The 26,918-nt window shown below is 40.4% G+C and overlaps 2 protein-coding genes across 8 annotated transcripts in view; one reads left to right on the top strand and one right to left on the bottom strand.

Moving 5' to 3' along the window:
- ELF2 (E74 like ETS transcription factor 2) overlaps nucleotides 1–16,521 on the bottom strand; it is a 94,076-nt gene extending 77,555 nt beyond the window's left edge. For 6 of the 7 annotated variants that reach the window (XM_023252800.2, XM_023252802.2, XM_023252804.2 and 3 more), the window contains exon 1: nucleotides 16,388–16,521. The gene's annotated coding sequence lies outside the window, so the exon portion shown is untranslated. Of the gene's footprint in view, nucleotides 1–14,965; nucleotides 14,987–16,387 lie in introns of those variants that run through there. The other variant, XM_045055854.1, reaches the window with a different exon arrangement.
- LOC123385146 (WAS/WASL-interacting protein family member 1-like) lies at nucleotides 15,312–23,581 on the top strand. The gene is made up of 5 exons (XM_045056732.1): nucleotides 15,312–15,426; nucleotides 15,643–15,777; nucleotides 15,825–16,012; nucleotides 16,221–16,969; nucleotides 23,260–23,581. The coding sequence occupies exons 1-5, from the start codon at nucleotides 15,312–15,314 to the stop codon at nucleotides 23,264–23,266; spliced, it is 1,194 nt and encodes a 397-aa protein (XP_044912667.1). The 3' UTR covers nucleotides 23,267–23,581.
- Nucleotides 23,582–26,918: the final 3,337 nt, after the last annotated feature.

The following is a 26,918-nucleotide window of genomic DNA, read 5'->3' as shown; positions in this document are numbered from 1 at the left end:
ACATACACATATGTGCCCTTTGTTAAGCCACTTTAAATCATTTTGGGAAAAAAGTGAGCACCTTTTAACAACTATATATACAATACTGAATATAGTCAGAGTAGGTGGATAGTGATTAAAGGGGCAAAGAAATAAACATTCAGATACACACTATAAGTCAATATTAACACAAAATTAGAGTAATTTAAAAATGCCTTCCAAATTATGGCATATCTGAGTTTTTTTTAATATAGTTAGCTTATTTGAAATATATTTTCAATACATTTTCAATACAGTAAAACCTTGGTTTGGAGCATAATTCATTCTGGAAACATGCTTGTAATCCAAAGCACTTGTATACCAAAGCAAATTTCCCATAAGAAATAATGGAAATTCAGATGATTCGTTCCATAACCCAAAACTATTCATATAAAAATGATGATGATACTGTAATATAAAACAATAAAGAAAACACAAAACATAAAAAAAATAATAAACAGATTAACCTGCACTTACCCTTGAAAATCTTTGTGGCTGGTGCAAGGGAGACAAGAGAGGAGGGCTACTGTGTAGGACAACTTTCACTGCTATCACTAATGGAATCACTGCTATCTATTGGCTCAGTGGAATCTTTTTCTGCATGGGGGCCATTGTATACACTCACATGGATGTTGACTACGGTGCAGTATCAATAAACCCTGGTCATACACTGTATTTAATGTAACTGGCAATAAGGCAGCAGAGGACAGGTTCTATATCTGCAGGCAGCCTGACCTAGAATGAAGCAAAGTATTCCCAAGCTTACTCTTGTATGGGAAAGCAAAGGACTGTCCATAGGTGCTTTGAAATGACAAAAAAATACACTAGTGCCAGTTGTGGGCACCTTCCAACATTCTGAAAAATCACTGATTTCTACCAAACACCATGGCCTGAGACTGAAGCATCTGAACATGGCAGACAATCACCCACAATTCTGCAGTGAGAGAGAGAGAGAGAGAGAGAGAGCGCAAGGGAGGGACACAGAGAGAGAGAGGGAGAGAAAGAGAGAGAGAAGAAACATTGGCTCAGTTGTGATCACGTGATGTTCGGCGTCCCGTACTACTCCTATTGCAAGACATCGCTTGTTTATCAAGTTAAAATTTATCAGAAACATTTGTTCATCTTGCAGAACACTCGCAGAACAAGTTACTCACAATCCAAAGTTTTACTGTACTAAAAATGTATATCTTAAATATTACAGAAAAGTGCATTTTAAATATCAAAAAATACATGACAATTATAAAGGGAAATATTAGAGATATTGAAAGTTACTATTCACTTTATAAAAACTATAGCTCACTTTTTTTTTTAATAACCAATAGTGGTACTTTGAAGAGGTAGTTTATCTTCAAAAATGTCATTCACATAAAACTTTGGAGGACTATACTCCACACTGTTTAATCTGAAGTAATTTGAGGTCATAATTATTTTGTGTTAATATTAGTTAGCCAAACAAAAATAATTGACTGTTTTTGCTAGTGAAGTAGGGGGGGAAAGTTATATACCGAATTATTTAGAAAGTCAGTCACCAAACAACTAACTACATCATGTTATCTGTATATTTTTTGCCTATAATTATGAACAGTTGAAAGTCTAATTTTATAATACTAACAAGAATTAATTAAAATTGTTTTCATAAGAATGCCTGCCATTGCCAGAACTGTATTACAAATTTAAAGTTTCATAGATATGGTATTTTATTTTAGTTTTAGGTAGCTAAATTTCAACTAAGAAACATCTGGAAAGTTATTTTCTCTGCTGTTCTTTATGAAGCTAAAATCATTTAGAGAAAATTCTACATATGTTTACTCACACTCAAAAACTGTTAAAGAATAAAGTTACAACCAGGCTGTCAATTAACTCCTTCGTCCAGAATGAAGGTCACTGAAGTATTTCTCCAGTGGGTTCCCACCACATGTAGAAAAAAAAACCTAGGGGCACCTGTGTGGCTCAGTTAGTTAAACGTCTGACTTTGGGTTTTGGCTCAGGTCATGATTTCACTGTTTGCGAGTTCGAGCCCTGGGTCGGACTCTGCACTGCCAGTGCTTGGGATTCTCTCTCGTTCCCTCTCTCTCTCTGACCCTTCCCCGATAACCAGCTTGCTCTCTCTCTCTCAAAATAAATAAATAAACTTAAAAAAAAAAAAAGGAAAAAATCTAAACTCAACATGGTCTATATAAAGATCAACCCAGGGCTAGCCCACCCCAATTCTCTGACCTCATTCATCTCTCATCTCTTCTTCACTGGCTTGCTGAGCTCCAACTACAGTGGCCCTGTTCCTGTAACACACCAAGCTTAAGCACCTCCTATTCTCAGATTACAGCTTCTTTCAGATCATCCACAGACAGAATCTTCCTCACTTATCATGCAGATATCACCTCAAGTCCCACCCCTTCACAAAGACATTTCCATCATGATTCCCCCCTTCCAATTATATTCCAATTCCATGTAGCTTCCCTATCAGTCTCTATTTGATATCACATTACCCTATTTTGTTTCTTCATTATATTTATAAAAATTATCCTAAAATTATGCTATTCGTTTATATGTCTTTGCTTCTTGTATTTTTTGTTTTTTTTTTTTTTGTTTTTGAGAGAAACAGCGTGCACACAAGCAAGGAAGGGGCACAGTGAGAGGGAGAGAGAGAATCTTAAGCAGGCCCCGTGCCCAGCACGGTGCCCAACATGGGGCTCTATGTTACAACTCTGAGATCATGACCTGAGCCCAAATCAAGAGTTAGATGCTTAACCAACTGAGCCACCCAGGTGCCCCCCCTTTTGTTGTTTATATGTTTAATGCTTGTCTCCTCCACTAAAATGTAAGTTCCATAAGAACAAGTACTGCATTTATCTTGTTTACTGCAATCTTTCAAGGACCTAAAATGAATTAATATTATTATTATTAAATGTGCTGGCCGATAGGAACATTTTGATATTTTGCAACCATTCTCACACATATCGCTCTTTTAGGCTTCTTCCATTTTTTTCTACCCATTAGTACTTAACCATGAGAGAACTGGTTAACTATAAAAAATATGGACAAGCAAATATATGTTATACTGTATAATCAGTTCAGAAACTGAGCCAAGGTTTCAGATAACGGCATATCTTTCCAATTGTACACTGATCCTACGTATCAATAAACATTAGTATTTTAAGTAAATTGTTAGTTATGTTTAAATAAAAACTATCAGATGAAATTTAGCATTTATGAGCAATTACATTCACGCACATCATGAAATATAGATGAGAATTATTGAACATAATTTAGAAATACAACAAATATCATTTTAGGATTTAACACACAGTTTAGATATCATCTTCTATCTAAAATTTAATTTTATCTGCAATTAAAGAAACTAAGTTTAAAGAATTAAAGGAGAGGATGACAACTGTAACTCAAAAAATGAGCAATCTCAATAAAAATACAGGCACTATTTTAAAAAATAGGAAAATATGGAAATTCTGGAGATGAAAAGTATAATTCAAGAGTTGGAAACTACAACCAAAATTAAAAATTCACTAACAGAGCTCAATAGCAGATTTGAGATGACAGAAGAGTCCGTGAACTTGGAGATATATTAATAGAAATTACCAATTCTGAAGAACAGAAAAAAAGAATTAAAAAAAAATGAACAGAGCCTCTGAGATTTATGGGACACCATCAAGCATCCAACCTACGTGTAATGCGAGGTCCAAAAAGGAACAGAGAAGGAGAACAGAAAAAATATTTGAAGAAATTATGGTCAAAACTTACTAAACTTTTGAAAAAATATTCATCCATAGATTCAAGTTTAATGAATCCAAAGCAGAATAAACACAAAGAGATCCACACCTAGACATACCATTATTGAAAGCCAACGACAGAGAAAGTCTTGACAGCACAAAAAGAATAACTCATTGTAAAGAACTGAGGTCAGAAAGCAAGAGACAACATATTCAAGGTGCTGAATGAAAAAATTTCTGTAACAAAGAATTCTATGTCCAGCAAAACTATTCCTCAAAAATAAGGGCAAAAACAGGGGCATCTGGGAGGCTCAGTTGGTTAAGTGGTCGACTTCAGCTCAGGTCATGATCTCACAGTCTGTGGGTTCGAGCCCTGCATCAGGCTCTGTGCTGACAACTCAGAGCCTGTAGCCGACTTCAGATTCTGTGTCCCCTTCTCTCTCCCTACCCCTCCTCCCCTGCTCGTTCTCTCTCTCTCTCAAAAATAAACATTAAACTAATAATAATAAAATAAAGGCAAAATAAAAACAATCCCAAAAAACAAAGATTAAAATAATTCATTTATGACAAACCTGCTTATGAGAAATCTTAAAAGTCCATCTGACTGAAAGAAAATAACCAGCCCATAACCCAACTACACAAAAAGAAATAAGGAGCACCATAAAAGTCAACATATGTGTTAAGTATAAAAGACTGCGTAAGCATTTTTTTCCTCTTTTACTTGTTGTAAAACACATACAATTGCATAAAGAATATAAAGTGGTCCAGTTGGGCTTCTAACATATAAAAACTTAATATGTATGATAATACCACCAGATAGGCTAGGGGAGGAAATGGAGCAAAGTTTCTATATTTTACCATAATTAAATTGGTTAATCTGAAGTACAGTGTGACAAAGATACATACTGTATTCCCTAGAGCAAAGAAAATAATCCCAAAAATCTAGTTAAAACACTAACAAAGGAATTCAAATGATACTCTGGAAAATATCCACTAACTCCAGAAGAAAAAGATGAACATAGAAATAAAAAAGAAATGAGACATATGATTGCAGATATAAATCTGACTATCAATGATTATATAAAATGTGAACAGAGTAAACCCTCCAATCAAAAGGCAGAAATGAAAAAAACAAAAGCAGAAATGATCACACTACTTAAAAAAACAAAGCATTTTAACTACATGCTGTCTGTAAGATACACTTTAGACTCAAAACACAAATGGGTTGAAAACTGAAGTATAGAAAAAAATCTGCAACACAAACAGTAAGTATAAGAGAGCTGGAGTGGCTCCACCAATACCAGATGAAATACAACTAGACAAAGAGGAATCTTTCATAATGATAAAAGGTCTTCTTAACAGCAGTGCCCCCAAAACATGAAGCAAAAATTGATAGAACTGAAAGGAAAAATAGACACTCTAGTAATAATAGGGCTTTTAATCTCTCTCTCAATAATTGATAGTATGGCTAGACAGAAAATCAGCACAGACATTGAAGGCTTGAAAACTATCACCCAACTTGACCTGTCACCTACAAAACATTCCGCCCAACAACAGCAGAACACATATTCTTTTCTAGCACACAGGGAACATTTTTCAGAAAGGATTACATACTAGGCCATAAAAATGTCTCAAAAAATTTAAAATGAGAAAATCATACAAAGTATGTTCTACTACTACAGGGGAATTAAATAAAAAATCAAGAACAATGTAATTTGGGGAATCCCCAAATAATTGGAAATCAAATAATACATTTCTAAATAACCCAGAAGTCAAGACATCACAAGAAATTTAAAAATATTTAGAAGTGAATACAAATTTTAAAACGCAGAAATTTAAAAATGTACAGGATGCATTTACCCCAGTGTTTGAAAGGAAATTTAGAGCTTTAAATGCCTGCTCAGTAAAGAAGACCTCAAATCAATAACCTACACTTCTACCTTAAGAAGCTAGAAAAAGGCACACTAAGCCCAAAATAAGCAGAATGATGAAAATTATAAAAATCAAATAGAAAGCAGTGAAATAGAAAGCAGAAAATGGAAAAAAATCAATTAAACCAAAACTTTTTTTTGAAAGTAGCAACAAAATTGACATTTAGCTAGAATGACCAAGTAAAAAAGAGAGAATACACATGCTACTAAAATTAATAATGAAAGAGGAACACCACAAACTACACTAGTAAAATTAAAAGCACATATAGGAATACTATGAACTATATGCCAAAAATATTAAATAGCTTAGATGAAATGGACAAATCATAAGGAATACAATTACTGAAACTAACTCAAGAATAAGCAAAAAATCTGAAGAGACCCATAACAAGTAAATAAATTGAATTAACAGTTTAAAATTTTTCCAAAGGAAAAAAATCCAGGCCCAGATGCTTTCACTGGTCAATTCTATCAAATGTATTCAAGGGGTAATAATAACCAATCATGCACACACTCTTACAGAAAATCAAAGAAGAAACACCTCTCAATTCATTCTATGAGGCTAGTACTACTATGTCACAAAATCCAAAGACATCCCAAGGAAAAAAAACTACAGACCAGTATCTTCCATAAATATAGACACAAAAATGTTCAACTAAACATTAGCAAACCAAAGCCAGCAACATATAGTAAGAATTATATACCATGACAAAGTGAGATTTATCCTAGGACTAAGGCTGCTTTAGTATCTGAGAATCAATTAATATAATACACCATATTAATGGAATAAGAGACAGAAACCACATGATCATCTCAGACACTCAGGTGACCAACCATACTAGTTTGTCCAGAACAGAGGGGTTTCCCAAGATGAAGGAATTTCAGTGCTAAAATCAGAACGGTCTTAGGCAAAAGGTGACAGTTGGTCATGCTAACAGATGAAGAAAAAGCATTTGACAAAATCCGATAACGATTCATGATAAAAGCTCAGGAACAAACTGGGATTAAAAAGGAATCCCTTACCAAATGTAGAGATCTGCTACACAACATTGTGCCTACAGTAAACAATACTGTACTGTACACTTAAAAAGTTTAGAAAATAGATCTCATGTTAAGTGTTCTTACCAAAAGGAAATAAAAATTTAAGTATAAGATTTATGCACTGATATTATAAAATATCACTGAGAAAAATTAAAGATCATTAAATCAAGAGAAATTTTCAAGTTCATATACTAGAAAACTCAATATTACAAGATTTGCAACTCTCCTCCAACTGATCCACAGATCCAGTGCATTCTCATCAAAATTCCAAGCCTGTTTTGCAAACATTAACAAGCTGATTCTAAAATTTTTTAAAATTTTATTTAAGTCAAAGTTAGTTACCATATAGTATAATAATAATTTCAGGATCAGAATTTAGTGATTCATCACTTACATATTAACATGCAGTGCTCATCCCAAGTGCCTTCCTTAGTACCCATCCCCATTTAGCCCATCCCCCCCAACCACCTCCTCTCCAGCAATGCTTAATTTGTTCTCTGTATGTAAGAGTTCTCTTAGAGTTTGCCTCCCTCTGTTTTATCTTATTGTTCCTTCCCTTCCCCTTATGTTCTTTTATTTCTTAAATTCCACATACAAATTAAATCATATGATATCTGTCTTTCTCTGACTGACTTATTTCACTTAGCATAATACCCTCCAGTTCTATCAGTGTTGTTGAAAATGGCAAGATTTCATTCTTTTTGACTGCTGAGTAATATTCCATTGTGTGTGTGTGTGTGTGTGTGTGTGTGTGTGTGTGTGTGTGTGTACCACATCTTCTTTATCCATTCATCAGTTATATGGACATTTGGGCTCTTTCCACAATATGATCCTAAAATTTGTATATAGGGCCTAGAAGAGCCATAACTTTTAAAAAGAAGAAAAGGGGGCGCCTGGGTGGCTCAGTCGGTTAAGCGGCCGACTTTGGCTCAGGTCATGATCTCACGGTCATTGAGTTCAAGCCCCGAGTCAGGTTCTGTGCTGACAGCTCAGAGCCTGGAGCCTGTTTCGGATTCTGTGTCTCCCTCTCTCTGACCTCCCCCCCCCCCCCCCCCGTTCATGCTCTGTCTCTCTCTGTCTCAAAAATAAATAAACATTAAAAACAAAAATTTTAAAAAAATAAAAATAAAAGAAGAAAAGAAGAAAAGAAGAACAAAATTGGAGGGCTTATACTACCTGGTTTCATAAGTTACCATAGAGCACAAAAATCAAGTCACAGTAGTAAAAACATAAAGATAGACATATAGACGGGCGCGTGGGTGGCTCAGTTGGTTGAGCATCCTACTCTTGGTTTTGGCTCAGGTCATGGTCTCATGGTGTGTGGGTTTGAGCCCCGCATCAGGCTCTGTGCTGACAGGGTGGAGCCTGTTTGGGATTCTCTCTTTCTCCCTTTCTCTCTGTTCCTCCCCAACTCATGCTCTCTCTCTCTCTCAAAAATAAATAAACTTTAAAAGCTGTAAAAATTTAAAAATAAATTTAAAAAAAAGACAGACATAGATAATGGAACAGAATTGAGTGCCACATTTATAATCAGTGGAGAAATGATATTTTTTCAACATAGATATGTCTTTTCAACAAACTGTGCTAAGAGAATCCATATACAACAGATGAATTTAGACCCTTCATGCCATACATAAAAATTAACTGAAAATAGATCCAAAATCTAAGAGCAAAAATTATAAAAGATCTAGAAGAAAACAAAAGAGAAAATCCTCAATATCTTGGATTAGGCAAAGAGTTCTTACAACAAAAGAATGATCTATAGGGGCACGTGGGTGGCTCAGTCAGTTAAGCATCTGACTTCAGCTCAGGTCATGATCTCACAGCTTGTGGGTTTGAGCCCCATGTCGCACTCTGTGCTGACAGCTCAGAGCCTGGATGGAGCCTGCTTTGGACTCTGTGTCTCTCTCTCTCTGCCTCTCTCTCTCTCTCTCTCTCTCAAAAAACTAATAAACATTAAAAAAAAAAATTTAATGATCTATAAAAGAAAAAAAGTGGGAAATTAAACTCCATCAAAATTAAAATTTGGGGGAAGGGGGCTCCTGGCTGGCTCAGTCAGTAGAGCATATGACTCTTGACTGTGAGGTCATGAGTTCAAGCCCCACACTGGGCCTAGAGCTTACTTAAAGAATAAAAACTCTAGGGGTACCTGGGTGGCTCAGTCAGTTGAGTGTCAGACTTCAGCTCAGTTTATCATCTCACGGTTTGTGGGTTCGGGCCCCATGTCAGGCTTTGTGCTGACAGCATGGAGCCTGCTTCAGATTCTCTGTCTCCATCTCTTTCTGCCCCTCTCCTGCTCTCTCTCTCTCTCAAAAATGAACATTAAAAATCTGAAAAAATTAAAAAATTAAAACTCTAAAAAAAAAGTTTAATTATTGCACTTCAAAGGCCTCCAATAAAAAAATGAAAAGACAAGCCACAGACGAGGAGAAAATATGTGCAAATCATGTATCTAATAAAGGACTTGCATCCAGAATATATAACTTTTACAACTCTATAATAACATTTTTTAAAAACAGGCAAAAGATTTGAATGGCTATTTCAACAAAAGGGATATATGAATGAATAATTACATGAAACACTCAATGCCTTGAGTCTTTAAGAAAATGTGAATTTAAACCACAATAAGTTAACCACTTCATACCTACTAGAATAGCTATAACAAAAAAGACAGACAATAACTAGTGTTGACAAGGATGTGAAGAAACTGGAACTCTCTTACGCTGCTGTTAGAAACGTAAACATGGCCACTTTAGAAAACAGTTTGGCAGGTTCTTAAACAGTTAAATAGATAAGCCAGCAATTCTATTCCTAGTATCTACCCAAGAGAATGAAAGCATATATTCACATAAAGACTTGTATTCAAATGTTCAAGCTGCATTATTTGCAAGTCAAAACTGGAAACCATCCAAATGCCTACCAACTGGTCAATAATAAACAAGATGTGGTATATCCATACAGTAGAATACTATTCAGCAATAAAAAGGAACAAAATACTGGTACATGCTACAATACTGATAAACCCCAAAAAACATTATGCTAAGTGAAAGAAGCCCGATATTTCTTGTGTGATTCCATTCCTATGAACTACCCAGAAAAGGCAAATCTATAGAGACAAAACACAAGTCAGTGGTTGCCTGGGATGGGGGTGGGGGATTGAGGGTAAATGCAAACAGACTAGAAGTAATTTTGGGGAGGGGACAAAAATGTTCTGAAACTGGCTTGTAAGCTTAAACCAGTCCTGCTGTCAGTCTGTGGGAGTCAGATACTGTGCATCCCATTCAGTCTCTGCCATCGCTGTCTCCCACCATGTTGAAGATGAGCTCCACTTCTCCATCCCTAGGATAGACCACCTGGAGCTGGCCTCCCTGGCCTCCCATTGGCCCAGTGCTGAGTCCAGCAACTTCACGCATATAAAGCTCTGTCCCTGATCACGAAGCAGGACCTGGTGGCCTGAGAAGACCCTGGGCCCTCCCCCTGGCTGGCTGGGCCACCAGGCTCCCTCCCCTGATTCTGGGGAGTCCCAGGGGAGTGTCATCTCCCCAGTCCTCTCTTACAGACCTTTCTTTGCTGAATTAAAGTTTGTAAGAAGAAAGAAAGAAAGAAAGAAAGAAAGAAAGAAAGAAAGAAAGAAAGAAAGAAAGAAAGAAAGAAAAGAAAAGAAAAGAAAAGAAAAGAAAAGAAAAGAAAAGAAAAGAAAAGAAGAAAAGAAAAGAAAAGAAAAGAAAAGAAAAGAAAAGAAAAGAAAAGAAAAGAAAAGAAAAGAAAAGAAAAGAAAAGAAAAGAAAAGAAAACTGGTTTGTAATGACAGTATAACAATTCTATATGTTTACTAAAAATAACTGAATTGTTTTTATGGCTGAATAATATTGCATTGTGTATATATATTTATACACTGCATTTTCTTTTTTTAATGTTTATTTATTTTGAGAGAGAGCACACGCGCACACACAAGAGACGGAAGGGCAAAGAGAGAGGGAGACAGAGAATACAAAGCAGGTCCGTGCTGTCAGCCGAGAGCCCAATGCAGGGCTCAATCTCAAGAACCGTGAGATGAAAACTTGAGCTGAAATCAAGAGTCAAGTGTCTAACTGACTGAGCCACCCAGGCACCCCTATACCACATATTCTTTATCTATTCATCAGTCGATGGACATTTGGCCTCTTTCCATAATGTGGCTATTGTTGATACTGCTGCTATAAACATTGGGGTACATGTACCCCTTCAAATCAGTATTTTTGTATCCTTTGGGTAAATACCTACTAGTGCAATTGCTGGGTAGTAGGGTAGTTCTATTTTTAACTTTTTGAGGAACCTCAAAAAGTTTTCCAGAGTGGCTGTACCAGTTTGCATTCCCACCAACAGCAAAAGAGGGTTCCTCTTTCTCTGCATCCTCACCAACATCTGTTGTTTCCTGTGTTGTTAATTTTAGCCACTCTGACAGGTGTAAGGTAGTATATCATTCTAGTTTGGGAAAAACAAATAAAAATAAAAATAAAATTAACTGAATTGTGCACTCAAAATGGATTCATTTTGGGCATTAAATAACTCAAGATACTTATTTTTTAAATTGAAGTGTAGCTGACATATTAGTTTCAAGTGTATGACATAGAAATTTAACATTTATATAGATTACAGAGCAATCATCACAATAAATCTAGCTACCATCTATCACCACCATACAAGGTTGTTACAGATTAATTATATTTCTTGTGTTCTACATTGAATATTTGTGTCTTAATTTATTTTACAACTGGAAGTTGGTACCTTTTAACTCCTTCCCCTGTTTTTTCCATCCCCTTGTCCCCCCTCCCCTCTGGCAACCACCAAATTGTTCTGTGTATCTATGGGCCTGTTTCTGTTTTGTTGTTCATTTGTTTTGTTGTTCATTTGATATAATATCATACAGTATTTGCCTCTGACTTATTTCACATAGTATAATACCTCCTAGATCCATTCACGTTGTTGCAAATGGCAAGATTTCACTCTTTTTTATGGTTAAGTAATATTCTACTGTCTATATACCACATCTTTATCCATTCATGTATCGATGGACACTCAGGTTGCTTCCATATCTTGCCCATACTACGTAATGCTGCTATGAACACAGGGTGCATATATCTTTTAAAATTAGTATTTTCATTTTCTTCAAATAACCAGAAGTGGATTTGCCAGACTGTACAATAGTCCTACTTTTATTTTGCAGAAACTCCATAGTGTTTTCCATAGTAGCTACGCCATTTTGCATTCCCATGAACACTACACAAGAGCTCTCTTTCCTCCACATCCTTGCCAACCCTTGTTATTTCTTGTCTTTTTGATAGTAGCCATTCTAACATGTGTGAAGTGATATCTCATTGTTGTTTTGACCTGCATTTCCTTGATGATTAGGGATGTTGAGCACCTTTTCGTGTGTCTGTTTGCCACCTGTGTATCTTTTTGGAGAAATGTTTATTTGGGTTCTCTGCCCATTTTTTAATTGGATTTTTTAATATATTGAGTTGTAAGTTCTTTCTATATTTTGGAATATTGACCCCTTATCAGTTACATCATTTACAAGTATCATCTCCCATTCAGGAGGTTGCCTTTTCATTCTGTTGATGGTCTCCTTCACTAATGGTTTCATCAGCTTTTTTTTTATTTAAAAAAATGTTTTTTAATGTTTATTTTTGAGACAGAGCATGAGCGAGGGGGGGGCAGAGAGAGAGGGAGACACAGAATCCAAAGCAGGCTCCGGGCTCTGAGTTGTCAGCACAGAGCCCGACGTGGGGCTCGAACCTGTCAGCCGTGAGATCCTGACCTGAGCCGAAGTCAGACGCTCAACCGACTGAGCCACCCAGGTGCCCCTTCATCAGCTTTTCAGTCTGATATAGTCCTACTTACTTTTCTTTTGCTGCCCTTACCTGAGGAGACAGATGCAAAAAAATACTGCTCAGGCACATGTCCAAAAGCTTACTGTTTATGTTTGCTTCAGGATTTTTATGGTTTTTGGTTTTACATTTAAGTCTTTAATCCACTTTGAGTTTATTTTCCTATATAAGAAAGTGGTCCAGGGGCACCTGGATGGCTCAATCTGTGGAGTATTCAGCTCTTGATCTCAGGGTAATGAGTTCAGGCTTCACACTGGATGTAGAACTTACTTAAAAAATAAAAAATAGAGCACCGGGGTGCCTCAGTCGGTTAAGCATCCGACTGCAGCTCAGGTCATGATCTCACAGTTTGTGTGAGTTCAGGCCCCCTGTCAGGCTCTGTGCTGACTGCTCAGAGCCTGGAGCCTGCTTCGGATTCTGTGTTTCCCTCTCTCTCTGCCCCTTTCCTGCTCACACTATCTCTGTCTCTCTCTCTCAAAAATAAAACATTTAAAAAATTTTAAATTAAATAAGCAATAAAATAATAAAGTGGTCCAGTTTCATTCTTTTGCCATGTAGTTGTCCAATTTTCCCAGCACCATGTATTGAAGAGACTGTCTTTTCCCTGTGGTAGCTTCTGGCCTCCTCTGCTGAAGATTAATTAACTTTATAAGCATGGGTTTGTTTCTGGACTCTGTTCTATTGATCTAGGTGTCTGTTTTTGTGCAAGTACCATACCATTTTGACTACTATAGCTTTGTAGTATAGTTTGAAATCAGGGAGCCTGGTATCTTTAGGTTTGTTCTTCTTTCACAAGACTGCTTGGGCTATATGGGGTCTTTTGTGGTTCTATACAAATTTTGGGATTATCTGTTCTACTTCTACAAAAAAATGCCATTGGAATTTTGATAGAGATTACACTGAATCTGTAGATTGCTTTGGATAATATGGACATTTTAACAATATTAATTCTTATAATCCATGAGTATGGTTTATCTTTCCATTTGTTTGTATTATCTTTAATTTCTTTCATCAATGTTTTACGGTTTTCAGAGTAATGTCTTTTAACTCCTTGGTTAAATTTACTCCTTGGTATTTTATTCTTTTTAAAAAAAATTTTTTTTAATGTTTATTTTTGAGAGAGAGGGAGAGAGACAAAGAGAGTGTGCATGCATGGGGGAGGGGCAAAGAGAGAGGAAGACACAGAATCTGAAGCAGGCTCCAGGCTCCACAGTCAGCACACAGCCTGACACAGGGCTCGAATTCACAAACCACAAGATCATGACCTGACTCAAAGTCGCTCAACTGACTGAGCCAACCAGGCACCCCAGTATCTTAATCTTTTTGATGCAATTGTGAATGGGATTGTTTTCTTAATCTCTCTTTCTGATAGTTCATTATTAGTGTATGGAAATGCAACAGACTTGTGCATATTAATTTTCTATGCTGTGTACACACCTAAGAGAAATGAAAACACAGCCACACAAAAACTAATACAAAAATGTTCACAGTGGCATTGTTTATAATAGCTAAAAAGTGGAAATTCAAATGTCCAACTAATAGATTAATAATGTGGTACATCCATATAATAGACTATTACTCAGCAATAAAAATGACACATGCTACAACATGTGAACTTTGAAAACTTTATGCTAAGTGAAAGAAACCAGTCATGAAAAATCACATATTGTATGACTCCATTTATATAAAATGCCCAGAATAAGCAAATCTATAGAGACAGATGAGTGGTTGCCTAGAGCTGGGAATCTTGGGGGGGGAGGGGGGGGGAGTAACCACTAAACCATACAGAGCTCCTTTTCCCATAATGAAAAAGTTCCAAAACTGATTATGGTGATGGTTGCACAACTCTGTGAATATATTCAAAATTACTGTACACTTTAAATTGGTGAACTGAATGGTATATGAATTATATCTCAATAAAACTGCTACAAAAAAAAAAAAAACACTTGGTGTACAATCTATGAGTAGGTAAAGCCATCAACACTGGTAGGACTACCACAGCCAAAGTTACCAATCTATTTATTTAGGACAAAAAAATCTCAAAGTTACAAATACCTTCCAATCATACTGATTATTTTGTAAATGAGTATACATCTGAAATGAGAAGCAATGATTAATCAAAGTAATTAGTTAAGTCACTAACCTTAAAAAATAAATTTGACATTAAATATTCAGATTTCAAATGCCCAAGATACTTCAATTTTCTACTTCATGTGTTTCCTAGGAGATAGTTCATTGACAGTCATATGAACGCCCTGCATAAACTGGATTGCCCTACATATATATGTGTATGTATACACATATATATGTAAAGTTTAATCATTCCTTAATTCCTTAAATGAAATTCAATAATTTCCAGGCTTATATAAAATCATTCTACCTTTTAAAGAGAGGAAGAAACTCTGATACGAAAATATCCAATTCTACGTTGGTAAACTGTACATTCTTCTGTGATTCTGGCACTATAGAAAGTGCATAATTTGCCTCTCCATACTGACTCATAGGTAAAAAGAAAAGCAAATCTGATTACCAAAGACAAGATTACTGTTTTATCATCACTGGATTAAAATTAAAGCCACACAGCTAAAGTAAAATGTTCATGAACGGGGGAAATTTTAGTTTTAGAATGAAGAGCCCCCCCCCACACACACACACTCATTTAAACAAGTACTAAGAACTTAAAGGCTGTTCTGCAGCTAATCTAGCTCCTAGAAAGAGAGCCCAGGATGCTGGCACATAAGAAACTGCAATCGGGATTACTCTTGGCCTTATGGAATATTTTCTCTGTCCTTTATCGACGTGGAATAAAAATGCCCAATGGAGCGGGATCGGGGGTCGGAGGTCGGGGGGAGGGGGGGGGGCGCCTCGGCTACCCTGCTCTCAAAGCTGCTCCGTCAGTCAGCACCAACCCTAGCAGAGCCCTAACCGTTCCTTTCCCGCGCCCCCAAACATCCAGTAGCACGGTCCCAAGGGGACAGCTTCCCCAACAGAGGATCCAGAAGGCGGTCATTGGACGCGCGTGTTACCGAGCCCGTTTTTGTTTGGTTTAAAAAACAGATTCCTATCACAGCCAAACCTCCCTACCCCCAGGGGAATTGGGGAAGTGGCAGCAGGGGGCCGGAGTGGAAAGTGAGAATAAAAGAAGAACCGAGTACAACCTGCCAGGCAAGCTAGCCGCGGAGAGAAGGAAAGGTAAGAGGCGGCGATAAGGCCGGACGGGGAAGGAAACTGGTTTCCAGCCCTCCACGCCACCCCGAGCGGCCCGAGCCTTCCAGGACCCGCCCCGATCTCGCTGCCCTGCCCCGGCGCCGGCCGCAGCCTCCCGCCCTACCCGACCCTCCCAGGACGCGCTTCCTCCGGAGCCGGACCCCCGCCCTGGCCTCCCCGCGGGATAAGGCGGGTCAGTTCAGTCCGCTTCTCGGCAGAGGTGACTCGCGCGGAGATGTAAACACAGCGAGACCAGCTGCGCTCGGCCCATCCCCCCCCCCTCCGCCGGGGTCCGTAACCTCTTCCCTCAGCCCTGCCCCGCGCCCTGTGCTCCCCGCGGGCAGGCGCGCAGCGCGCCTTCCCCTTTCTCCAAGTCCCGCTTCCCGACCGTTGCCTGGGGGCACTGAGCCCCCTTCCCCAGTTCCTAGCCGTTGTCACCGCCAGAGCCTCCGGAAAACCCTCGGCAAACCCCGGAGCAAACAACACAGGCGCGGGGCGGGGGTGCGGAGGGAGGAGGAGGCACTCGGGACGGCGAGGCTTTATCGCCGCGCCCTCCGCGCTCCCTCCCACCAGCCTCGGCTGCCCGCGCTCTTACCTGCTCTCCGCGTCGCCCGGGAAGACCACGGCGTCGCTTTCCCTCCCGGCAGGGCCGAGGACTAGCACCGCCGCCGCCGCTGGCCGGGCGTCCCGAGGGAGCCGGGGCCTCCCCGGCAGCCCGAGCCGCTCCAGTGGGAGAAGAGGAAACAAAACAGCGGCGAGCCGGCCCGCGCAGCGCCCCCCGCCCGCGCCGCCCCACGGATCCCCAACCGCCGAGGCGACGGCGGCGACACAGAGCCCGGCGCGGGGAGCAATGGTGGCCCCCGCCCTCGCCCCGCTCCCGGCCCCCTCCCTCCACCCCCCGCTTCAGCTCCTCCCCCTCGGCCTCCTACCGCCGCCACCAGGACACTCGAGTCCGCCTCCCCCACCCCGCCCGCTCCGAGCGCTCCTCCCCTCCCCACGCGGCGAGGGAGGGGGGGGGGGCAGCACAGCCAGTCACCGCTGCGTCTGTCAAACCAGGGCTGGCTATTTATACCCGGCAGGGCCCCACCGGCCCCCTAGCCGGCCAACCTGCTTCGGTGGCTGTCTCGACTCTCGCCCGCCCCTTATCCCCCAACTTCTACCAAACCCGCCTTCTCAGGTAAAGACTCTGGGCAGTTGTCCCGCGCCCTGCTCTGGGCTCCCCCATCCCACTCTCCAACCCCGGACTGGTGCCGGAGCCCCTAGACGCGGGCAGGCGCGTGGGGGTGGCGGGGCCGCGCGTGCACCTGCAGCGCCCGCCCGCTTCTCCCAGCTGGCCGGGACCGCACGCACACACCCTCGCCACTCTCAGAAGCCTCCGCGGGCCCTGGCTGTCACTCCATCCCCAGCTCTGGACTCCCGCCCTTCTCCAGGGACTGTTCCGCACTCGGGCAGTCTGACAGTTACCGGGGGCCGGGGGCTGGAGAAACTCTTAGCCCTTTCCACTCTCCACTCAGCCTGGGATAAGTAAAAGGTGGGGGCGCGAGCGCGCCGCCAGCCCCGCCCCGGCCCCTCCTCGGTCAGTGACGCTTGTGGCGCACCGCCCCTCCAACCTCGCGCCCTCGGCGCCGCCCGCTCCTCCTCCTCGCTCGCAGGCGCCCGGCCTTGTACACCCGCGACCCCGCCCCATTCCCAGAAATTACCACCCGCCCAACGGCCGGGCCGCGCGGCGGTTGGTGCCCGCGTTTGCTGACGGTCGGGTGGCGGGGCTCAGCGCGCAGCTGCGGAGCGCGGCGGGCGGCCCCTTGGCGCTGCCCCCCGAGCTGCGGGCGCCCGCACCAAGCCATTGTCGCTCCTCGCTCGGTCAGCTCGGTTGAGTAACTCAAGTCCGAGTATTGTTGGTGCGAGAATGCGGGAGTGTGTTGGTGCGGGGGTATTTTGGTCGCAGTGCCTAACGAATTCGAAAATGAAAACCCAGCAGTAGCTGCACGCTTCTGGTTTCCCCACTTTCACACAAAGGGGAACCTCTGAGCAGGGCACTCACGCGCCTTCAAATGCATAAAAGCCAATGACACGGTGTCCTGGACTGTCCTGCGTTTGGAGCGCCTCACTAATGATCTTCCTTACGCACAGTTAAGCCTACAAACGCAAAGTTGTGGCACAATCTATTCCCCCACCACCACGCTTCGCCGCCGCCGCATTTTCTCGTGTTTGTTTCTTTAACAAAGAGCGATGACTGTCCCGGTGCGCGGAGGGACTTATTCTAGCCCTCTCTCGGGCTCCTGCAGCCCCACTCCGATAGACCTGGCGCAGTATTCTCCAGGTTCATTTCTGGGCTCCAGCCTTAGTCTTTTTGCAGTTCCAGAACCAGTCAGGAGAGAAAAGAAAACCCTAAGGAATACAAGTGATAGCTGTTCTTGAAAGTAACGTGGGAACCATGGAAATAACCTTAGAGCAGGTCTCAAATGTCAGAGGACCACAGGAGGCCCCACTCATTTGTCTTTGAAGAACCTAAGAATTTAATGATCTCTTTCTTTTGTAAAGCTATTAATGCCTTTTTATTTACTGGGGGTGCGGAGGTGGGAGTGGGATTCTTCCTTTCCTGTCTGAAAAAGCAACTCTGGTGACTCCTTCATAGATTTTTACTTTGAAATGTAGGGGGAGACTGGATAGCAAATAGGGTTAGTCAAAGAGATCTTCTGAACTCTGATGAAGTTTTATGAATTCCTGAGTTCTAAAACATGGCGACTCGGCATTCTTTTGAACTAAAGAATTCAAAACTTTAACACACACACACACACAAAACAACAGAATACTACAAACCTAGCACCCTTTCTAGGGCAGTATTTCTAATCTTCTATTTCCAAAAATAGGGAACCGTTGTCCACTGGATATTTGTAAGGAATTAATTATACTACTGAATGTCTATGACGTTAACATGTCATATAAGGAGCATGCAAGGACAAAGCCTAATTCCTATAGTTAGGAACAGATCTCACCTGCTGGGTGAAATCATTCCAGTTTTCAGCTACCATGAGAAGAAACGTCTCTCTCCAACTGCCAATTGGAAGTAAACTGGAAAGTCCCAGGCAGATAACAATGGTAAATAACATCATTGTTTCCAATTCTTCAGTGCTCCTTCCATGCATGTTCTTTAAAATGTGGCTTTGCATTTCTCCTGATTGGAGATAGAAAGTTTCTCCACCCCACTGATGTCGGGCTTAGATTATTCCACTTGCTTTTGACTGAAGGAATATGGGCAGAAGTGACAGTGTAACAGTTCTGAGCCTGTTCTTAGGAGATTTTTGCATGTTTCTGCTTGCCTCCCTCCCACACTTGCCTTTCACAATGTGAAGAACATGACTTGGTAGTCTGCTGGGACAAGAAGAATGAGAGACATGAGGTGGTCTAGAACCATCCCCAACTTGGAGCCAGTGACCTGCAGAAAAAAAAGCCTTGTTTTAAACACTGTGTTTTGGAGTGGTTTTTTTACCCAGAATTAGTTTTCCAATCATTGACTAGTGGAATAGGAGACGGAGCAATCTGCTTTCTTAGTACTGGCCTTGAAGGTGCCAAACTTAGGTCTTTGGGGTTAGCTCTTTGAGAGTGGGTCTTGGAAAGACACATCCTTTGTGGAAGCTAGCCAAGTAAGAAACTGAAAAAGTTTGTAGCAAAGCATTCTGAAGACCTCAGGTTCAGTAGGAAAGGGGTGATGTGGTCAGTAGTCCTAGTTAATGATCATAGAATCAGAGGTCTCCGGGTTATAACTCAATTGCTCTTGTCTCTGTTTTTTTTTTATTATACAATTTAATTACACAAGTGTCTCATTAATACATTCTCATCGTCAATTTTCAAATAATACAAAACAGACTTTTTAAAAACCAAGTCTCCTCATTTCCTTCTCGATTTCCCTTTCCACTCCTCACCCTTCACACATAACTGTCATTACACACCTCTACCCTTCCACAGGTAACCATAAATGATAGTTTAGCATTTCAGCTTCCTGACATTTTCCATGCATTTATATACATATACATGCAATTATGTAGACTAACTAGAAATGAAATGGTATAATATGTGCATTAGATAGAATGCTTCTGTACTTCTTTTCTGTTTATTTACCCTTTATTCTCTCTTATTTACCTAAGAAAGTATTTTTAAAGTTCCAGCCTGGCTTTAGTATGGTAGATTAACCAAGAGAAGAGGTTTTCCCCCTTTTATATCAGAATGTTAAATGGGAAAAGGACCTTTTAGGGCCAGTTTAGGGATGGGAGTGATATCATGAGGAACACCGAAGAAGACTAAATTCTCCTACTGGTAGCCAGTAAATCATTGCCCTTCCCAAACTGGAAATTCTCTTCCTTGAGATAATCCTTGGACACTTTGAGTTACAGCTGATTAAATAATACTATATTCTCTTACAACATTTCGAAATGAGTAGTGCAAAAGAAGGGGATTCTGTGCTGTGTTTTCTGACCTAGCCTCAAGAGTCACACACGCGCATGCACAGCTGTGCCTTACCACCAGTGAAGATCCCTGGGGCCATGTTGGAAGTGAGCTACTACAAGGGCATTCTGCAGTAGTAAATTTTGAATTACTGATACAGCCTTTAAACCTGTTGGATTCCCTCATTACAGATGGGCAAATCCCCAGGTTACCACCAATTATGTAGACTATCAAGCAAGAACAACCAGAAAAATCTCTTCTTTTGCTTCTCCCTAAAGAATGAGTGGTCTGGGCGCTATTGTCCAAGTTTTATTCTGGTATTAGCCTACCTTATTTATAAGCCACTGTATCCATCCCTCCCACCACCCCTTTCTGGGCTTCTACGAAAATATTATTCATAACTCTCCCATACTCTGGTTCTGAAAGGGACTGAGTCTCCAGACTCACTTTTGTTTGATGTATCATTTTGCCTTGTATGAATCAGAATCTCTTAAATGTCATATGTTAAACAAGTTATAAGGGGCTTTCTTCAGAGAATGGTCAAAAACAAAATAATTTCAGGGGGGACATGTTAAGTTTCCAGAATCCAATGAAACAATTCTTGAAAATGAAATTTGCATCATCAAATGCCATCAGAAAGTACCAAGTTTTGAATATGGAAGAGAAGTTAAATCTACATGAGTTGCACATGTAATTTTACCATGGAATGTTTTCTAATAAAATAAGTACTTAAAGTCATTTCATACTTTGAGTTCTTGATATATTTTTAAAGCAGCCTTCTCTTTAAGATAGTACTTTACCTGGAAGCATTTTATTAATTCTATTAACAAATAAATTACTTTTAGCATACATTTTATTGCTTTATTAAAATAATTTGAAGTGTCAGGGCACCAAGGTGGCTCAGTCGGTTGAGCATTCAACTTCACCTCAGGTCATGATCTCACCTCAGGTCATGATCATGAGTTCGAGCCCCATGGGGGGGAGGGGGTTGCTCTGTGCTGACAGCTCAGAGCCTGGAGCCTGCTTTGGATTCTGTGTCTCTGTCTCTCTCTGCCCCTCCCCCGCTTGTGCTCTGTCTCTCTCTCTCTCTTTCTCTCTCTCAAAAAAATAAACATTAAAAAATATCTGAAGTTTTGAAGATGGATTATATTTTATTCTAGTTAGAATTTCTAATATTTTCCATGATAAAACCAATTTTTGTAAGCAGATTTGCCTACTTATCTTTATTATAAAAATTAAAAATCCAAATGAAATGTACATGAAGACATTTTATTAGTGATTTAAGATCATATTAATCTTTAGAGTCTCTGAATGAAATTGGTTTCTTAATAAAATTCAGGATAAATGCCATAGTAGTTAATTAAAACACAAAGATAAATATATTCCACGGGGAAAGTTCTGAAATAAATTTCCATATTTGTGAGCTGACTAGTTTTCAAGGACATTTAACTGTTTCTTCCATGATACTAAGTTAAAATGGATTAATAGAAATTTTCCTTTCCATTCATTTCCTGGATCACTCTAAAGAATAGAAAAGCAAACCAAAAGCTTTGTTTTTTACACCATTTATTTGCTTTCTTCTCTGCAGTTTTTTTTCCTACTGGCCAGCAAGTCAGAGTGAGTGACACTATTTTAGCAATAGTAAATAATAACAACAATAACAGGGGCTCCTGGGTGGCTCAGTTGGTTAAGCGTCTGACTTCGTCTCAAGACCTGATCTCACGGTTTGTGAGTTTGAGCCCTGCATCAGGCTCTCTGCTGTCAGTGCAGAGCCTGCTTCAGATGGTCTGTCCCTCTCCGACTGCCCCTCCCCACTTTCTCTCACAAAAATAAATGAACATTAAAAAAACAATAATAACAATAATATTGGCCACCGTTAGTATACTGCTAGGTACCTTACATGCTCTTAGGAGCATCTCCATGTTACAATTCACACTGAAGGTAAGAAAGGTTAAGCCACTCATTCAAAGTTACACAGTTGACAATAGAGTTGGCTATTGAATCCTCCAGAGCCTGTCCTCTTAACCACTAGCACTTCTGAAGTGCAGGCATATTTTAACTGTTCATGACCAAACATCAAGGACAAAAGGTATTGCCCTCTGTTTCAGCTTTGACACCAGCCTCAAGCCCCAGTCCCCCAAATTCCCTGGGCTTGGATACCACCTTGCATCCTACTCACCTCTGTTTGGGGCCCTGTTCTGCCTAACATAGCAGACACTACTGCAGATGGTTGAGTGTTTCTGGCTGTCTTCCCTATTTCCCTCTCTCCAGACACTCCTTCCTCCGCTGGGTGCCAATATATTACCTCTACTCCAGTTCCTGTTTCCTGTTCTTCCTGTCTGCTTCATTGTGTCTCCCGTATCTGCTGATGACTGCTAAGCAAAAAGAGAAATTAGGGTCAGGATAAGAAGCCAATCAATCTGGAGATGGAAGGGTCACTATAATTAAGAAGAACTATAATTAAACTGTGAATGCCAGACAGAAGAAAATGGAGTAAATGGGAAGATGGGTTGAGAGTTTTAAAATACCGTGAATCTATATGAATGACTGGAAATTCCCATAATGTGAAGGAGAAGAGGAAAATAAGAATAATTCTATCATTGATATTCAAAAGTTCATGATAGGTATAGTAATTGATAATATCTGTACTTATATATGGTCAGAGTCCTAAATACCAACAAAATACTTCTGAAATTTTGCATCATCTTAACAGTTTTGATTGAATGTGTACTTTCTTTTAATCTTTTAGGGGCTCCTGGGTGGCTCAGTCAGTTGAGCATCCGACTTCGGCTCAGGTCATGATCTCGTGGTCCATGAGTCCGAGACCCGCGTTGGGCTCTGTGCTGACAGCTCAGAGCCTGGAGCCTGCTTCAGACTCTGCGTCTCCCTCTCTCTCTGACTCTCCCCCATTCATGCTCTGTCTCTCTCTGTCTCAAAAATAAATAAACAATAAAAAAATTTTTTAATCTTTTCTTTTAAACCTCTTAACAACCGAATCAGGAAAGTACTGTTATCATTTTGCAGATTATGACACTGACGTGACTGAAGGAGTGAGCAACTTTCTCAAGACCACCAGCAAGTGAGTAATGGTGCCAGGCAAGAAATCCAAGCAGGCTGGCTCCAGACTCCATGCTCCCAGCACTCTGCTCAGCTTCCTCCTCCTCTGCATTGTCCTCTCCAGGGTCGAAGGAGAGACCAGGCCAGCTTCTCCCTATCCTGTCCAGCCTCTCTTTATGAATAAGCCAATACCTCTGACATGTGATTTGACTGGTGAAGGGGCCCAGTTCACAATTCAGCAAGCCTCAAAGTGGATTATATTCTACCAGCAGAATATTTTCAGAGCCCACTTACTAAGTCTGTGTTTTTATTTGGTTACCTGGGTGGAGAAAGAAAATTAATATGTTAACAAGGACTAATTATATTACTACCCGGTGTGTCTGAGGAGCAAGTACATCCCTTTGTGATCAGTATAAGCTAGAGAAGTAAGTTTTGACAGGTAGAAGAGACAAGGTTGGAGTCTCCAACCTCCAGCTTTTAGTCTTCTATATCTGTGAGAACTATTATATATTTACTCTGACCCAATCATTCTATGTTGAGAACACTAAGGCCTAAAAATAAGTTACTTACTTTTGTTAACACGGGTGAGCAGAGTTGGAATTTGAATCCAGGTTTTCTTATTTTTACAAGCTCCCTTTTTGAGATCGCTGAAGTGAAAGTTGAAGAACAGGAAGGTCTTTGGAAATGATGCCCTTGAGCCTAATGGGGAAGTTTAGCAATAATAACCTCCCTCTCACTGACTTTGTCCGGCTGAGCAAGAAAGGGAGGGACGGAATAAAAGTCAAGTGTAGAATGACAGAGACAGGCTTCAATGTGGTGAGGTACCGGGAAAGAGTTGGGAAATTAAGGAGCCAAGGCAAATCTCAGGAAAGAGCAAAATTGATTAGGTAAACTGTGGACTCACATGTAGACAGTTATCTATTTTACAGTTGTGTCCATAGCTAGCCATACCCTTTTGTTCAAAATTATTTTGCTTTTCGGTTTTCCTCAGGGTGTCCTGTATATTTTTATTCAGGTGGTCCACATTTATTATAAGCCAATTTTGGTGTTTTTCCCAACACATATGATGGAAAGCTTAATCATGTGTATATTGTTCACATATACACATATACACATGTGATATTTCAGTCTTTAATATTTCCTATTTACCATTAACCCAAAGAGCCCTTCAATCACTCATATAGTCCTTTGTGAATTAGACAGGAACTAGATATACTGAACTTCCAAATAACAGTGGTTGAGAAAAGCAAGGGACAAATTTGTATTGAAGTGAGTTACACATCTGGTTTTTTGACCAAATGAGTAGCAGTGAGTCTTTTTAAGTGTAAAATGTTTTAATTTTTTTTTAATGTTTATTTATTTTTGAGACAGAGAGAGACAGAGTGTGAGCAGGGTAGGAACAGAGAGAGGGAGACACAGAATCCAAAGCAGACTCCAGGCTCTGAGCTGTCAGCACACAGCCCAATGCAAGGCTCGAACTCACAAACCGTGAGATCATGACCTGAGCTGAAGTTGGACACTTAACCGACTGAGCCACCCAGGCGCCCGTTGAGTGTAAAATTTTTAAATGGCAACAGCAGGTGCTTCTGTAAATGGTCTAGATGTCTTGAAAGGGGATTAATGAGTAGTCCACAGGACAATGGTGCATGTGATTGACTTTGTGAAACCCTCCCCCAACAAAAATAAATTAGCTGGAACCCTGTTTTCCCATAGCAGGTTTTTGGGGTGAGATAAATGAACGGGGTAAAGGTATGAAAAAGTAATATAAGAAAGCAAGAGTCTTTTGTGTACTCCAGATATACTAGTTGTTTCTATTCTACTATACTAGTAGGAAAAATGTTTCAAAGATCTAATGCAAGAGGGGCACCTGGCTGGCTCAGTTGGTACAGTTTGTGACTCTTGCTCCTGTGGTGAAGTTTGAGCCTCAAGTTGGGTGTAAGATTACATAAAAATAAAACCTTATTCAAAAGAAGCGATTGGGGGTGGGGCGCATGAGTGGCTCAGTCCGTGGAGCATCTGACTCTTGATTTCAGCTCAGGTCATGATCCCAAGGTCATGAGATCAAGCCCTGCATTGTGCTCCTTGATGAGCATGAAACCTGCTTAAAATTCTCTCTCTCTCTACCTCTGCCCTCTCCCCAGTTCGTGCACTCTCTCTCTCTCTCTTAAAACATTTTTTTAATCATAATTAAAATTCAAAAAATTTTTAAATTAAAAAAATGCAAGATGGGGCGCCTGTGTGGCTCAGTCGGTTAAGCGTCTGACTTTGGCTCAGGTCGTGATCTCACAGTTCGTGAGTTTGAGCCCCACATCAGACTCTGTGCTGACAGCTCAGAGCCCGGAGGCTGCTTCGGATTCTGTGTCTCCCTCTCTCTCTGCCCCTCCCTCACTTGTGCTCTGTCTCTCTCTGTCTCTCAAAAATGAATTAATATTAAAAAATTTTAAAAAAAAGAAAAGAAATTATGGTAAATCCAGGGCCTAAGGTCATTCAGTATGCTAGGTGACAAACACTTCATGTTCTTTTTTTTCTTTAATGTTAGAACTTCTAAAATTAACATCAATCTGAAATGATTATTATAAGAGTAGTGTATGAAAATCTTCCTGATGAGCTATAAAGAGATGAGATGTTTCTTTAAAAATGTCCTCACGGTTGGGGCACCTGGGTGGCTCAGTTGGTAAGCGTCCAACTCTTTATTTTTGTTTTTTAATGTTTATTTATTTTTGAGAGAGAGAGCACAAGCCAGGGAGGGGCAGAGAGAGAGAGAGAGGGTTCTTTCAGGAATTTAGAACTGGCACCAAAAAGCTATTTACAGTCTCTTAACGTGTCTGAAACCTCGTGTATATGTATGTTAGTAGCTGTGGGAGAGCCATAGTCTCCCATATGAAAACTCAGAGCAGAGAAAGCCTTCAGCTGTGGCTCAGCCACAAGCAGAAGCAGACAAGAGAGAGCAACAGAGAAGTGTGTGGGTTCCTGGTCTGGATCCACTCCATTCCAGTGGCTGGGGGTGAATCCAACTTTTTTGGGGCCTATAATTTGGGAGTCCTCTTTGAAAAAAATAGAAAATTATGAATACAGAATTAGGTGTGACCAAGCATATTATTTAGAATGAAAAATAAATCACAAAAAAATGACATATTTTTAAAAGCTGAGCAATATCCCAAATATTATAAAACCCCAGAAAAGTGAATTATATGATATATTTATTAATTTTTATTAATCAACTGCCTGACATACCTCTAAAGTAATTGTATGATATACACTGGCTACATATTCTTTCATTGCTTCTGCCTGTGATGAGTTTGCAAATATTATTTAATGGAAAGAATAGAAAGATAATTAAATTTTTTGTGTAGCTTGATTAAATTTGGTTTTTATTGCTGATAATTTAGAAAAGTTTCTAAAAGCCTCATATCTTGTGGTTGATAATGTCATGTAAGTTTTTAAGATTGTTCTCAATTTGGGGTGCCTGGGTGGCTCAGTTAGTTGAGCGTCCAACTTTGGCTCAGGTCATGATCTCACTGTTCATGGATTCCAGCTCCTCATTAGACTTGCCACGGTCAGCATGGAGCCTGCTTCAGATCCTCTGTCTCCCTCTCTCTCTACCCCTTCCCTGATTGCTCTCTTTC

The sequence above is a fragment of the Felis catus genome, chromosome B1 (assembly GCF_018350175.1).
Source record: "Felis catus isolate Fca126 chromosome B1, F.catus_Fca126_mat1.0, whole genome shotgun sequence".
Lineage (NCBI taxonomy): Eukaryota > Metazoa > Chordata > Mammalia > Carnivora > Felidae > Felis > Felis catus.
This window is presented reverse-complemented; position numbering and strand designations above follow the sequence as displayed.